The sequence below is a fragment of the Brassica oleracea genome, chromosome C2, assembly GCF_000695525.1.
Source record: "Brassica oleracea var. oleracea cultivar TO1000 chromosome C2, BOL, whole genome shotgun sequence".
Lineage (NCBI taxonomy): Eukaryota > Viridiplantae > Streptophyta > Magnoliopsida > Brassicales > Brassicaceae > Brassica > Brassica oleracea.
In genome coordinates, this window is record NC_027749.1 from 21,775,403 (window position 1) to 21,790,582 (window position 15,180).

The following is a 15,180-nucleotide window of genomic DNA, read 5'->3' on the forward strand; positions in this document are numbered from 1 at the left end:
CTCACTGCTATCCTGAGATTTTCCTTTACAATAACCTGAATGAACATCTTTTCTTGAACATCACTCTTCACCGTTGCTGTTGCCAACAGGTCACGCCGCTTAACTCAACTCGCTAAGAAAACTTTCGATACAAAGAATCTCTGCTCAACCTCTGCTGACATAAATCATTACCTATCTGCAACCATGATACTTTTGTAGACCCTTTTGATTCACCTCATATACCCTGAGATATTGAAACAAACTGCTACTGAATCTCCTGCAGAAAACCCGAAACATACATGTTTCCATCCTAAGTCATTCTCTGATTTGAACAGATACCTGTCCAGCAAGACTCTGCCTTGAACACACTCGTACCCCTATCGAAATCAACATGTCACACCTCACAACTCCATCTTGTTGTGAGTACTTTTGACACAAGTCTCATGTTCAATTCCTTGAGTATGCAAAATAATTACTAGTAGATTTAACCTCACTACTAGTATCCTTTAACCATATCTCGCATCATCAAAGCCTGTGATGCTCTCCTAAGATACTCCCTTACAGATTTTTCCATGTTAAACTCGAGCCCCTGACGAGTTTCTTCAGCTGTAACCAGACCTGCAACACAATCTCCAGTGTGCAAACTCTACCCAAAGCCTTTGGTGCTTGCATCTTCCTTCTTCTCAAACCTGAACCTTGATCTGTTCAAGCCTGATGTTCCAATCTTGTCAAGTCTGCAAGTATTTCTCGGAAGATTGCCATTTCCTCCTTTTTGATTTTGAGCTTCTGTTATTTGTCTGAGAGCTCCACCTTGACGACTGTGGTCATGAGACCAAACCAACGTGAGTGTTCATTTGAACCCTCTGACTCAGACTTCCATAACGATTCCTCCAAGGTAAACTCACACACGCTTCTCCTAGTTGTGGTAGCGAATCTATGCTTCCTGAAAAAGTGTTGAATGACTGTTGTTTCATACCCTTTATCCTCAGGATTACAACCAGTCGTAACAACCTGTTCAACCCGATTCTGCCTACACATTTTTCTCTGCCTTTGACAAGAATCTACAAGCAAATTCTAACCTTGAATCGCCTTCTCCTCTGGCTTGTTCTTGTCACTCACACGACCTCATCAAAGCTACTACATGTTGCTACCCCAAATATCCATTTGCTCCAACATATACATGTGTATCCTTTACACCATGTGCCTTTGCTTTAGTTGCTTCTTCGTGGAGGTACAACCTGTTTCTACCAACCTAGAAACTTTTCATCTCAATGCGCCCAATGATATTGACTTCTATTCTTGTGTTGACTCAAAACAGAATGCCATTTGTTTCGTCTCATTACTACCAAAAGAAACTAAAATGTGCTGCTACAAGCTTCATTGTGATCTTCTAACTCTGATCATCCCCACTTGAGCTTCTTTTTAACCACAAGAACCTAATCCTTAACCTCTCTGTGACTGAACCTGCAACCCTGTAACTCAAATATTCTTAGCTAGACAGACTTTGATGCCTCAAAGTGCCAACATACTGTCTCAACCCAAACCTGATCTCCTCCTCGTGTTGAACATTTCTTTGCAACTTTCTGTTCACACCCGAACCTTGGAACCACTGATCAAAATCCGAATAACCTCTGAACACACATATTGTCTTCAACTTCTAAGGCGTCCCCTAGACTTTGAGATTTCGAAGTATCACCAACTGCCATTCTTTACATCTTTCTGAAACCACCCTGCATATCTCTTCCACAAACAAACTGACCAACGCATAATCTGACCCAGACCAAAACCTTGATCATCTTTTGCAAAGATAACATACATCCCTTGTGATCTTGAAAGCTTCAGTTCCTTACCCATTGCAAACCATGAATATCCAGCAATCACCACGTTTCTTTGTGACTCTATTGGAATGAGACAATTTATTCTAAAGATTTGAACGTGTGAAATTGATGACATGGCTTTGATTCCATCTCCTTAAGCCTAACTTTGACTCAATATGAATTTGTCTTCAATTTAAGATATCCCCATCTCAAACAACCATCAAATCAATTTCTAACCCTGCAGACTACGAACACGCTCAACTGTGCAGCTGTTCTTGAACACGCTCATATGTGCAACTGTTCTTGCTTCAGTCTTTGGATCTTCCCGTTCTTGCAAACCCTGCAGCATCCCTTACTTGTTTCTGATTTCAGAGACCAAAAACCACCAGATCCTATTGGATCTTCCTCCTTTTTCGGCGTCTTCTTCTTTGTGTACCACACATGAACGCCATTTTCTTCTTTCTCTGATGTTGCCTATCTTTCAGCATCATCTCTGATTCGTTGCACTTGAACCCGTGACGCGATCGAGACTACAAGTCCCCTGATTCTATTTCTTCAGAATCGATTCAGCTTCAACCTAGACAAACCCTTGGATCCCCAAAAAACAGCGCTCTGATACCACTTGTAGAGGATTTATCTCTTTACCTAGAAGCTTATAGTAGTTTGTATCACAAACCTATTCACTAATCAAGCACAGCGGAACACGAATCAAGAAAGAAAGAAGGAACACAAGACACTTTTGTTAACCCGGTGTTCACCTCCCTTCCTCGATGTGAAGAATGAGCTATACTCACCGGAGAGAGGAATCGACCTTTCACCCTTCCATTATATGAAACACGAGAGTACAATACCCAGAGGTTACAATTGATTCATGCCTCCCTTGATCTCTGTTACAATTTACCTAGAGATACAAGAATATAGGGAAGAGCCTAGTTAGCCTACCGAGAACCTACTTCTCTCTAGCTCCCTTTCCTGAAACCCAAGCCCTGGTCTCGAGCTCTCTCTCGAGCTCCCTCTCTTCTGTGCCTCTCATCTATGTTTCCCTTGTCCTATCTTATGTTAAGTTTTCTGTCGTGACCTCTTTTTTTTTGAAATGTCAGCACTTGATCTAATGCACTTTGTTAACTAGGCCTATAGTTCATATTTGCGTAACTTGTGCAAGCTGGCCTAACTTGAACGAGTACGATGGACTTGACCAAACCTAGCTCACACCCTGCAACTTCCTTTTTGTGGATTCAGGGAGTGATTTTCCCAGATGTGAATCAAAGTTAAGGGTTCTCACTATAATTTACATGTTGAAGCATTTTACATAAATACATATACAGGGAGTGGCTATCCTAGATGTGAATCAAAATTTTGGTTTTTATGACTAAAGCGTAGACGTGTATCAATCATTTATACATTTCGTACAACCTTTTTTTCTTTTAGTAATATGGGGCCAAATTTGCATGTATGTTGCTTTTCCTCCTAGAGTTAGTTATTGTTTACTTGCAAACTTTTAAATTAGACTCAGCTATCAATTCAGGTTTATTGCAGTCTGCCAATGTGTGGAACCATATACATACAGGTGAAAAAAATCAGAGGCTATCTGAAAATCTGAGGTCAGATCTATGAGCGTATCCTCAAGGAAGAGAGTTGCCGTCACCAGGGTGGTATCCTTTGCTGGATCTGAAATTGAGGTTCCATATGTTTCTCATGCCAGAAGAAGCCGTCCAAGGTAGAACATTACACTACAAGAAAACACGGACAATACTGACGGAAAAACCGACCGAAAAAAATCTGTCAGGATTTTCCAACGGAATTCCGACGAAAACTTGTCGGAAATATATTTCGGTAAATTCGTCGGAACTGCGTCGGAAAATCCTGACAGAATACATTCGTCGGTATTTCGTCATACGATCCCGACAGAAAACCGACAAAAAACTGACAAATATATGACCGTTGCAAAAAATTGACACTTACCGACGAAATACCGACGGCATACCGACCATGAAAGAATTCGGTCATAATTCCGTCGGTTTTTCCGACGGAATACCGACGGATTGAACAGCCGTTATACTTCCCGACTGAAAACCGACGAATTTGCAGCCGTTGCACTTCCCGACGAAATACCGACGGATTATGTAGCCGTTAGTATCCGTTTAAATTACCGACGGAACGCCGACGGGTTTAGGACGTTAATTTAGCCGTTATGATTCCCGACGGAATACCGACGAATATTTTCCGTCGGAAAGATTTCCAATTCATTATAAATACGACCTCTCCTTCATTCATTGAAATCACAACAAAACAATATAAATTATGGGTACTCCTTATAATTTCCGTTCTTGGTTAGATCAACCTCATATGGATCCAAATACAAATTTACTTACGGAGGAATACGCACGTGGTATTCAAGAATTCATGGGGGTGGTTCAAAGTCAACCGGAAGCAAGAACAAGTAAGTATTTATTATGTCCATGTTCTACTTGTAAGAATAATATCCGTGTCAAAAAAATGGAAGTATGGAGTCATTTATATTTGAAAGGATTTACACGTGGTTATAAGATTTGGTATCTTCATGGAGAAAGATTTGAGTATGGTAGTAGTAGCGAACCTCAAACTGCCGATAGGTTAGATGAACCTACCACGGATGTAGATTTTGGGATAGGGACTGTTCAGATGGTATATGATGCATATGGAGAAAATTTACCGTCGGGTGAAGAGGAAGGAGATAGACAAGAACAACCCAATGTAGAAAATTTCCCATGTGAAGAGGAAGGAGAACGAGAACAACCCAATCTAGAAGCCAGAAGATTTTTTGAAATGTTAGATGCAGCTAAGCAGCCATTGTATCAAGGATGTAAAGATGGGCATTCACCTTTATCATCCGCAAGTCGATTGATGGCGCTAAAGACTGACTATAATTTGGCTGAAGAATGTGTGGATGCGATTGCAGATTTTGTTAAAGATGTTCTTCCTGAAGATAATCTTGCACCTGGCTCATATTATGAGGTACAAAAATTGGTCGCTGGTCTTGGCTTACCATATCAGGTGATAGATGTATGCATCGATAACTGCATGATTTACTGGAGAGCAGATGAGAACAGGGAGAGATGTAAATTCTGTCGGAAACCTCGTTATCAGGATACGACTGGAAGAGTTCCGGTGCCATACAAACGAATGTGGTATTTGCCGTTGACTGAAAGATTAAAGAGGTTATATCAGTCTGAACGAACAGCAGAACCAATGAGATGGCATGCTGAGCACTTAACAAATGGTGAGATAACACATCCTTCCGATGCAGAGGCGTGGAAGCATTTTCAATCAACATATCCAGAATTTGCATCTGAGGTAAGAAATGTGTATCTTGCATTATGCACAGATGGTTTCAGTCCATTTGGAAAGCATGGAAGACAATATTCATTGTGGCCGGTAATCTTGACACCTTACAACTTACCACCACATTTGTGTATGCGACGGGAGTTTTTGTTCCTCTCAATTCTCGTTCCCGGGCCAGATCATCCTAAGAGATCACTGGATGTGTTTCTTCAGCCATTGATATATGAGCTGCAATTATTATGGGAGCACGGTGTTCATACATACGATGTTTCGCGGAAAGAGAATTTTCAGATGCGAGCAGTACTTATGTGGACAATAAGTGATTTTCCAGCATATGGTATGTTATCTGGATGGACCACGCATGGGAGGCTATCATGTCCTTATTGCCAAGACAACACAGATGCTTTCCAACTAAAAAATGGTCGGAAAACGTGTTGGTTTGACTGTCACAGGAGATTTCTACCACACGATCATCCATATCGTAAGAGTAAGACATTGTTTACAAAGAACAAGAGGGTGTTTGACAGTCCACCTGAAGAAGTAAGTGGCAAAAAGTTGAAGGAACAATTAAGAGATTTTGGTGCAGATAGAACGCCAGACGTGGGTGGAAACGGACATGAACCGATTTATGGTGTAGGGGAAAATCATAATTGGCATAAGAAGAGTATCTTCTGGGATTTGCCCTATTGGGAGACTCATTTGTTGCGGCACTGTTTAGATGTCATGCATATTGAGAAGAACTTTTTCGACAATTTGATGAACACCATCCTTGATGTCCAAGGCAAGACGAAGGATAACTTGAAGTCAAGACTGGATTTGGTTGATATTTGTGCTCGTCCCGAACTTCATGTTGATGAGCACGGTAAAGGTCCTATTCCCATATATCGACTGGATGCAACTGCAAAAGAAGAGTTTTTTGATTGGATAACACACAGTGTTAAATTTCCAGACGGTTATGCATCAAGTTTGCGTAATTGTGTTGACAAAAGTGAAGGGAAGTTTACTGGCTTGAAGAGCCATGATTGTCATGTAATGATGCAGCGCCTCCTTCCTTTTGCGTTTTCCGCACTATTGCCACGAAATGTCCACGAAGCAACCGCAGGTACTTTAAAATTTAACATAGTTAAATTAATTGTCATATTATTTTTTAATGCTTATATATATATATATATGCTTATGGAATTTGTTTTCTTCGTGTATGTAGGGATAAGTGCTTTCTTCCGTGATTTATGCTCGAGATCACTCACATCAGATGGTATCCGCAATTTGGAAGTTAAAATACCGGTGATCCTATGCAACCTCGAGAAGATATTTCCTCCATCATTTTTTGATGTTATGGAGCATCTTGCTATTCATCTTGCGAGAGAAGCGGCACTCGGTGGTCCCGTGCAGTACAGGTGGATGTATTTGTACGAACGGTTTATGTTTCATCTGAAGAAGAAGGTCAAGAATTTAAGCAAGGTGGAGGGATCAATAGTGGCTCAGTGCATCAATGAGGAAACCTCAAACTTTGCTGAATACTACTTTCCATCAGAAGTTCGAACAAAAAGTCGAAGACCTGCACGGCATGATGATAGAGGTGAAAGGGCAACTTATTATGTTTATGTGCCAAACATGTTTACACAAATTGGACGACATAGTGGAAAGTCAACGGACCGGATACTTACAGTGGCTGAGCATGCTCATTTGCACACATATTTGCTTACAAACTGCGAAGACATTCTTGAATATGAGAGGTACATAGATTTAAAAATATGAATTATTTGCAATATTTTTGAAACATATCTAACATTTTTGTGTTTTTTACAGTATTTACTTGGCAGAGATGCGCTTAAAGTACCCGGATGCGACAGAAGAACAACTCGAACAACTCAAGCAAAACAACTTTGCAACATGGCTTTCTGATTATGTAAGTGTCTAATCAGTAATTAGTGGTAACTAACCGTTTTACTTATTATCTTTTAATGAACGAAAACATTTTTTTTTTGTTTTTATAGGTAAGCCATTGTTTAGCTATTGGGCACCCACCTAAAGATTGGTTACGTGAGATAGTTTGTGGTCCAAAGTTTGTTGCAAAGTCATATCCGAGATATTGCACACGAGGATATGCATTCAGAGTTCTTAAGGAAAATACTGTAAGGAGAACAATTGATTGTGGGGTTTCTTCGTCATCCGGAGACGATGTCTACTACGGTAACGTACGCGAGATTTTGGAAATTCAGTACCCGGGAATGATTGGCATGAGATGTATTGTCTTCAACTGTGAGTGGTACGACAACGTTGTTGGTCGCGGAGTAAGCACTGACGCATTCGGTGTTACATCTGTACATTCGCGACGACGACTGGATTTTTACGATCCATTCATTCTTGCTTCACAAGCTGACCAGGTATGTATGTTGAAATATATTTTCCATCGGAAGTAATCATATATAATTACTTCGACTTATATAATTTATAATTTTTCAGGTTTGCTATATTCGTTATCCGCGGATTAGGCAAAGGAACGATCCTTGGATCGTTGTCATGTCAATAAATCCCAGAAGCCGAGTACAAGGAGTATTTGATCCACTACAACAACAATTAACCGAAGAGGACGGCGAGATTGGAGAGTTTGACGAAGACAATTCAGATTCATCATGTTCATCATCAGATAATTCCTCAGATGGAGAGTAGATACTCTTTTATGAATGTATATGCAAATTACTTTTAAACATTGTAGATTTCTTCTAAAAACAAATTATGGGTTTGAAACGTTGTATACTTTTAAATTACAAAAAATAAATTAGATTTGTTGATTCTAAAATCGAACGGTTTTGATTGATTGATTATATACGGTTTTGATTCAAAGTTAAAAAAAAATCAAACTGAAACTCTAAATTGATAATGTCCGTCGGTTTTCCGTCGGAATTTACCGACGCATTTCCGACGAAACCCTAGAATTTGAGGGTTTCGTCGGAAATGCATCGGTAAATACCGACGGAATACCGACGAACCCCTAGAATTTGAGGGGTTCATCGGTATTCCGTCGGTATTTACCGACGTATTTCCGACGAACACCTAGAATTTGAGGGGTTCGTCGGAAATATGTCGGTAAATACCGACGGACATTATCAATTTAGAGTTTCAGTTTGATTTTTGTTTTACAAATCTCACCATTGTATTCTCACAGTTTAAAAACTTTGAACATGACATATTAACCATTCAATCAAAACCGTATATAATCAATCAATCAAAACCGTTCGATTTTAGAATCAACAAATCTAATTTATTTTTTGTAATTTAAAAGTATACAACGTTTCAAACCCATAATTTGTTTTTAGAAGAAATCTACAATGTTTAAAAGTAATTTGCATATACATTCATAAAAGAGTATCTACTCTCCATCTGAGGAATTATCTGATGATGAACATGATGAATCTGAATTGTCTTCGTCAAACTCTCCAATCTCGCCGTCCTCTTCGGTTAATTGTTGTTGTAGTGGATCAAATACTCCTTGTACTCGGCTTCTGGGATTTATTGACATGACAACGATCCAAGGATCGTTCCTTTGCCTAATCCGCGGATAACGAATATAGCAAACCTGAAAAATTATAAATTATATAAGTCGAAGTAATTATATATGATTACTTCCGATGGAAAATATATTTCAACATACATACCTGGTCAGCTTGTGAAGCAAGAATGAATGGATCGTAAAAATCCAGTCGTCGTCGCGAATGTACAGATGTAACACCGAATGCGTCAGTGCTTACTCCGCGACCAACAACGTTGTCGTACCACTCACAGTTGAAGACAATACATCTCATGCCAATCATTCCCGGGTACTGAATAATTCGTCGGAATTTTCTGAAAAAACCGACGGATATGTTTCGTCGGAAAATTTAGAAAAAAACCGACGGAATATGTTCGTCGGTATTTACCGACGATATGTGTTCGTCGGTATTTTGCCGACGAATTGCCGACGAATATCAGTATACCGACGAGATGATACCGACGGACATATTTCGTCGGTATTCCATCGGTATGCTACTTTCCCGACGAGATTATGACGGATTTGTCCATCGGTATCAAGCAGTTTTCTTGTAGTGTTAGGGCTCTTATGGTATTTATCTTGGTTTCTCATTCTTCTCAATATAACACATATGGACAAAATATTTGTGTATGTTCTTGTATGCGTAGTTAGCTTTGCTTTTTAAGTTGAACCGTAATCAAGGATAATGCAATGTAGGGTCGCTAACATAGCAAGGGAGAGGAGAAGTGTGAGCTAAGATACAGTTTCTGTAGAGTTGGGTAACTTTATAAGGAAGCTTTACGATATACGATAACACTATAACAAATTATAAGTTAATGATCTGCAATTCGAACTCTTAGATCTGCATTCGTTTTCATATATATCTGAATGTTGGACCCTCCAATGTAATAGTTTCAAAGTATGAAGTCTTTCACACGTATCTGAACTATGTGTTGATGACTTGTGGATATCAACAACAAGACTGTCCGAAATTGATGCACTATAAGTGCTGTTCGTTTGGTTGTCGCAGGTACCGGCGGCAGCGGCAGCGTCAACATTCTGCGTCAACTCTTGTTCGTTTCGTTGACGCAGGAAACTGCGTCTGACGCCGCGGCCGAACGCCGCGTCCTGCGGCTGACGCCGATAAAATCTGCGGTCGCGATATAGTATGCGGCAGCGTCAGCGGTAGCTTCAGCATCTGCGAAACGAACAACAACTGTCCTCATTGACGGTGCCGCCGCCGCTGACGCTGCCGTCGCCGCTGACGCTGCCGCTGCCGCTGACGCCGAAACCTGCGGCAACCAAACGAACAGGACTATAGTCATTATACTCCTTGAAAATGTCCCAACCAAATGTTAATATGTGATCTCTAATCAAACTCGGTTAAGCCCTCCTTGTTTACGAAGAGCTGTGTGGGGTTTCACCGGTTTGGGGTTAGCCGTTTTACATACTTGCTTTTAAAAAAAATGATTTCGTTTACAGTCTTGCATACTTGCTTCTACTCTAGAACATGTCACATAAATACCGCGGGACCAAATAATTAATATGATTACTAGATTTCTTATGTCCTATTTGGAGACATGAATATTCTACGTAACAGCATACGACACCTGTGTGTTCCTCCGGTGGATATTCAAATTTAAAAACATTTTTTCATTCATTAAATATTGGAATTTGCGAATTTTAAAACCATAGACACCATATATAGTCTTTAAAAACTGATTACTATATCTTTCTCCCCTTAAAATTTTGTCGCATTAAAAGCCTACACGCCCATATGAAAATTTAAATATTTCTAAACGTAATACTAACAATAATTCAATTTAACTTTTATAATAAACTAGATTTCGCCCGAGTTTATTTTAATAATAAGTTTAATTTCATAATAATTTCAACATAACATGTATATGGTTTATTTACATTTTATGTGAAATCATATACAAAATATGCTTTATTATTTTGAGGAATTTTTTAAATTACTACATTTTTAATACTATTTTTTTATTTACCTTAATCACATTTATCTTTAGTTTTAAAAAATAGCACGTATATCCCTAGGGTTAACTAATATAGATTTAAAATTAGATTTGAGGGGTGGACTTTTTGGAGGGTGGGGTTTAAGATTTTTTTTTTAAAATAAATACTTAAAATTTAAAATATTTTTTTTTAAATAGTTAACAAAATAATTTTCGAATTTCAAAATAAATATTCAAAAAAATCGAGAAAACAAATTTGAAACATTTTTATAAGAAGGTTAGAATTTAAAAACGTATAATTCTAAAACTAAAAAATATCTTTTTATTTAAATAATTATTTGTATTTATATATATTAAAAATAAGGGTAGAAGGGTCTTTCGACTATTTAATGAAACAACATGCTTTATGTATTTGTAAAAATATCTCTCTAATGAAAAGAAACATGAATAATGGTACCAAAATGATGTAAAAGCAAAATTTCTATTTTATTTTTCCTATTTAAAATTTTATTAAACTATAACTTTTAAATAATTAATATTTAGGTATATTTTGTCTTGTATATGTGTATTTATAAATGTGCTTATATTAATCATTGATTGTTTAATGTGTATTAACTAATACTATACTGTTATAAATAGTTTTATTATAATTTTGTATCTATCATTTTTTTGAATGACATAAAGGATTAATCAGTATGCACAATGTCGATTTTTTTCATTGTATTTACCATATATTACAATGAAATTATGATTATTATATACTTATTGTATATATATATATTTGAAATACTCTTATTTAATTGTTTAAAATTCAAATCTAATATTATAATATTTAGATTTAGGTTTTGATCATAATAACAATTTTGATGATATTTAAAAAATATTAAATATTTTTTAGATGCAAGAAAAGAGGAAATAAATATATAGAATTTTCAACTAACATTAATTAATGTTTTATTTATTAATATATATAAAATATTAGATATATCTTCCACTTGATCTAGTTAGAGTATAAATTAATCTCGGGGCTATGATGTTTTATAAGTTCACATGTATTTTTCTAATTTTTAGACGTTTTTCACAAATTCATTGTTTCTAATTTATTGATTAATATTTCTTAGATAATATAATTTTCACTGACAAATATATAATGAATATACCCCATATTTATTATTTTTCTTGTCGCTGAGACTATACTCTAATGTCAATATTATTTGTAAATAATATTATAAATTTCAACTAATTTATTTGGTGAACCTATTTAGATTTTATTATGTTTTCCTATATTTTATTAATTCTTCATATATATTTCTTTGATAAACTCGTTTGAAATTATTTTTAATTGTATATGTTTTGTTAATTAATTTAATAAAGTTTCATATGTATGGATCCTATAACTTTTACTGATGAATTACATTAAATACTTATGAAAAATCACCATGTACTTTGTTTTATTATTAATGACCTTATCCTAAAAAATTGTAGATTAAAATATCTTTATGTTTATTTCAAAAAAAACTATTTGAATAGATTAATGAAGTTGTATTATAATTTTCTAAAAAATGTTGTTCCAAAAAATAATATAGTAGTGTTATTATAGTTTTAACTGTTGATGAGTAAATAACTATATTTTCACAAAAAAAGAGAGTAAATAACTATATTAATTCATTTGATTGATAATCGGCAGTTTGAAAATATATAGATAAATGGGCTAGTTAACAATATGTTTCTTACACAATTAAAATACTTTTATCATCATTTATCTATAATAAAACTTTGTATACTTATTGAAATCAAAAACTGAATTAGCTCAGTAAAAAAAAGACCAAAATAAACCATTATTTTTTAAAAAAAACTTGTGTAACTGAGTATAAACTTATACTATTTTTAAGCCGATACCTATATAACTAAGATTATTTTAACTATCTATTTTATTTTGATGTATATGTTATTTGTATGACTTGACAAAATTTATGATATAATTTTTATCAATATTTTTATGTTTATTTTTGAGAGGCTTAGCTTATAAATCAAGTTAGTTTTTTTGTTTTTGTTTTTTTATCTTAATTGATATTTTAAGTTTATTTAATAGATGTTTTTATAGAAATTTCAAATTTATAAACATATTAAACTATGATTCTATTTTGGCATATCCTTGTAAAAAGACATAATTTTGTTTTTTTGTTAAAATATTTTATATTTAATTTTCAATAATTTAATATAAATATAAATCTAACTTTTAAGATAATTGTTACATATTTTAGTTTATATTTTGTAGTTTTGTATTAATTTTAATTTTATATACATGAATATTTGGTTTTATTTTATAAAAACTGATTTGTTTTTAAAAATTGTTCTTTTTGGTCAGTTAGAATCTTATGTTTAATTTATAACATTTATTTTATATTTCAAGTAAATTATTTTGACAAATAAATTTTTAACTTATTCTATTTTCATTTTATTTTGAAAGAAATAGTTTTCTGATTTTTTCTATTTAAAAATATCAAATTAAGATGTTGATTTGGTATATTTTCAATGATATTTGTAAATTTTATATAAACACATCAAATAATATATAGTCTAAATTTTGAAATAATATGTGCTTTCAATTCATATTTATTTAGTATTTTAAATTCTTGTATTTTTTAAAATTAATATTTGTTGATTAATTTACAGTCATCTTTCAAAGATTTAGTTTATATAGTAAATAATATGTGGACATTCATTGATTTATAGAGTTAACTTATCTATAATATATCCTTTTTGTGAATATTTTAAATAGCATATAAATGGAACTTTAAAAATTGCATCAACTTGTATATAGTATATGGTATTTGTTATTTTCAATATCATATAACCTAAACTTTAAAATCGCGTGTTTTGAATTTATATAGTTATTTTTATGTTAATTTTCACAAATCATTTAAACATTAAATAACTTATATATAGTTATTTTTTTACTTTTTAAGTTTAACTTATTATATTAATTTATATTTTGCTTTGAAATAAACAATTTTTGGTAATATTGACATTTTTAGAAGAAAAAAATGATTTGGCATATTTTTAATGCTTTAAAATAATATGTGGACATTTTCAATAATTTATAACTTCAACTTATATATAGTATATATTATTTGTGAATATTGTCAATGACATATAACCTAAAATTTGAAACTACGTGTTTTAAACCTATATAGTTATAATTATTTGAAAGTCTTGCATTTTTATATTTTTGTTTAAATTTCTAAAATATCATAAATATTAAGTTATTTTAATATAATGTTTTACTTTTGTTAATTTACTTTTTACAAAAATCAGTTTAAGATTAAGTACTTGTATTTAATGTTTAAAATTTTGTAAGTTTAAATATTTATATTGATTTATATTTTATTTTGAAATAAACATTTTTGGTAATATTGACTTTTTAGAAATAACCAAAGAAATAATTATTTCAGAATCAAGCATTTTAAATTTTATATTAAATTTCTAAAATATTATATATATTAAGTTAATTTTTATTTAATTTTAATTTTGTTAAATTATCTTATTGATATTGATTTCTATTTTATTGTTTGAAAGTACTTCAATTTTTATTTAATAATTATCTTTGTTAGTTATTTTTATGTTAAATTAAAAAAATCAGTTTAGATTAAGTAAATTATATATATTTTTTTTTTTTTTTTAAGTTTAACTTTTTATATTGATACTATATATTATTTGTGAATATTTTCAATAGCATATAACCCAAAAATTGAAATTACATGTTTGTTGTAAAACGAAAGTTTTAGGTCAGAATGTTTCTGTATTTCATTAATGAATAAGTGTTCCCTTTATATAGGGGATTACAAGATAAGTAAAAAGGAAAGTATCCAAAACCTAAATCCACTAGGATTAGGAAAACTACTAATACATAATAATGAAAAGATAACAATTACAAGGAAAATGAAAGATGGTTTCAATTTCTCCAAGCTGCTTCTCTCTCTCTCTCTCTCTAAGTCGTGGCCGATTCTCTCTCTAGATGTATGGGCCGGTTATGGACATCCACTAATTGATTTATAACACTCTCCCTTGGATGCCATAACTATTCAGGGATTGTAATACACTTAATGTTGCCTCATTAAAACCTTATCATGAAAAACTCAGTGGGACAAAAACATGATGAAGGAAAAAGAGTACAACACGTACTACTCACCCTGATGTGAACCTCAGTGGAGGTTTTTTCAGTCTACGCATCTGATGCGTGATCTTTCCTGAACGTACAGGTAGGGAGTAAACAAATCGGCCAAGTTCATTACTGAACCGCAATTGGATTACTTTGACCTTTCCGAGCTCTTCTCATGTCTTCTGACATCGTGTGTGCATGGTCAAGAAGTGGACCTTTGGCTGTCGACTACTCTTAATTAGGTCGGACAGACTAAACACACTGTGGACAATTTATACTGAGCATGGTACTTATGAACTTATAGTCTCAGGTCGTAAACCAATGTTCCAGTGTATCTACTACACCGATGTGTACCAATGTCTCTGTCCACAGATCTTTCTTTATTATCATCGACTATGCACTAATCTGATCGAT

General features: G+C 34.0%; 2 protein-coding genes across 2 annotated transcripts; one reads left to right on the forward strand and one right to left on the reverse strand.

The window, feature by feature from the left end:
* Positions 1 to 3,556: 3,556 nt before the first annotated feature.
* On the forward strand, positions 3,557 to 7,867 carry LOC106326846. Its single transcript, XM_013764792.1, has 5 exons — positions 3,557 to 6,219; positions 6,322 to 6,853; positions 6,927 to 7,026; positions 7,115 to 7,504; positions 7,584 to 7,867. Exons 1-5 carry the CDS (start codon positions 4,098 to 4,100, stop codon positions 7,788 to 7,790), a joined length of 3,351 nt encoding a protein of 1,116 aa, XP_013620246.1. The 5' UTR covers positions 3,557 to 4,097; the 3' UTR covers positions 7,791 to 7,867.
* Positions 7,868 to 8,413: 546 nt separating this feature from the next.
* Positions 8,414 to 8,933, reverse strand: LOC106326847. Its single transcript, XM_013764793.1, has 2 exons — positions 8,777 to 8,933; positions 8,414 to 8,697 (listed from the first exon to the last, which is right to left on the reverse strand). Exons 1-2 carry the CDS (start codon positions 8,930 to 8,932, stop codon positions 8,491 to 8,493), a joined length of 363 nt encoding a protein of 120 aa, XP_013620247.1. The 5' UTR covers position 8,933; the 3' UTR covers positions 8,414 to 8,490.
* Positions 8,934 to 15,180: the final 6,247 nt, after the last annotated feature.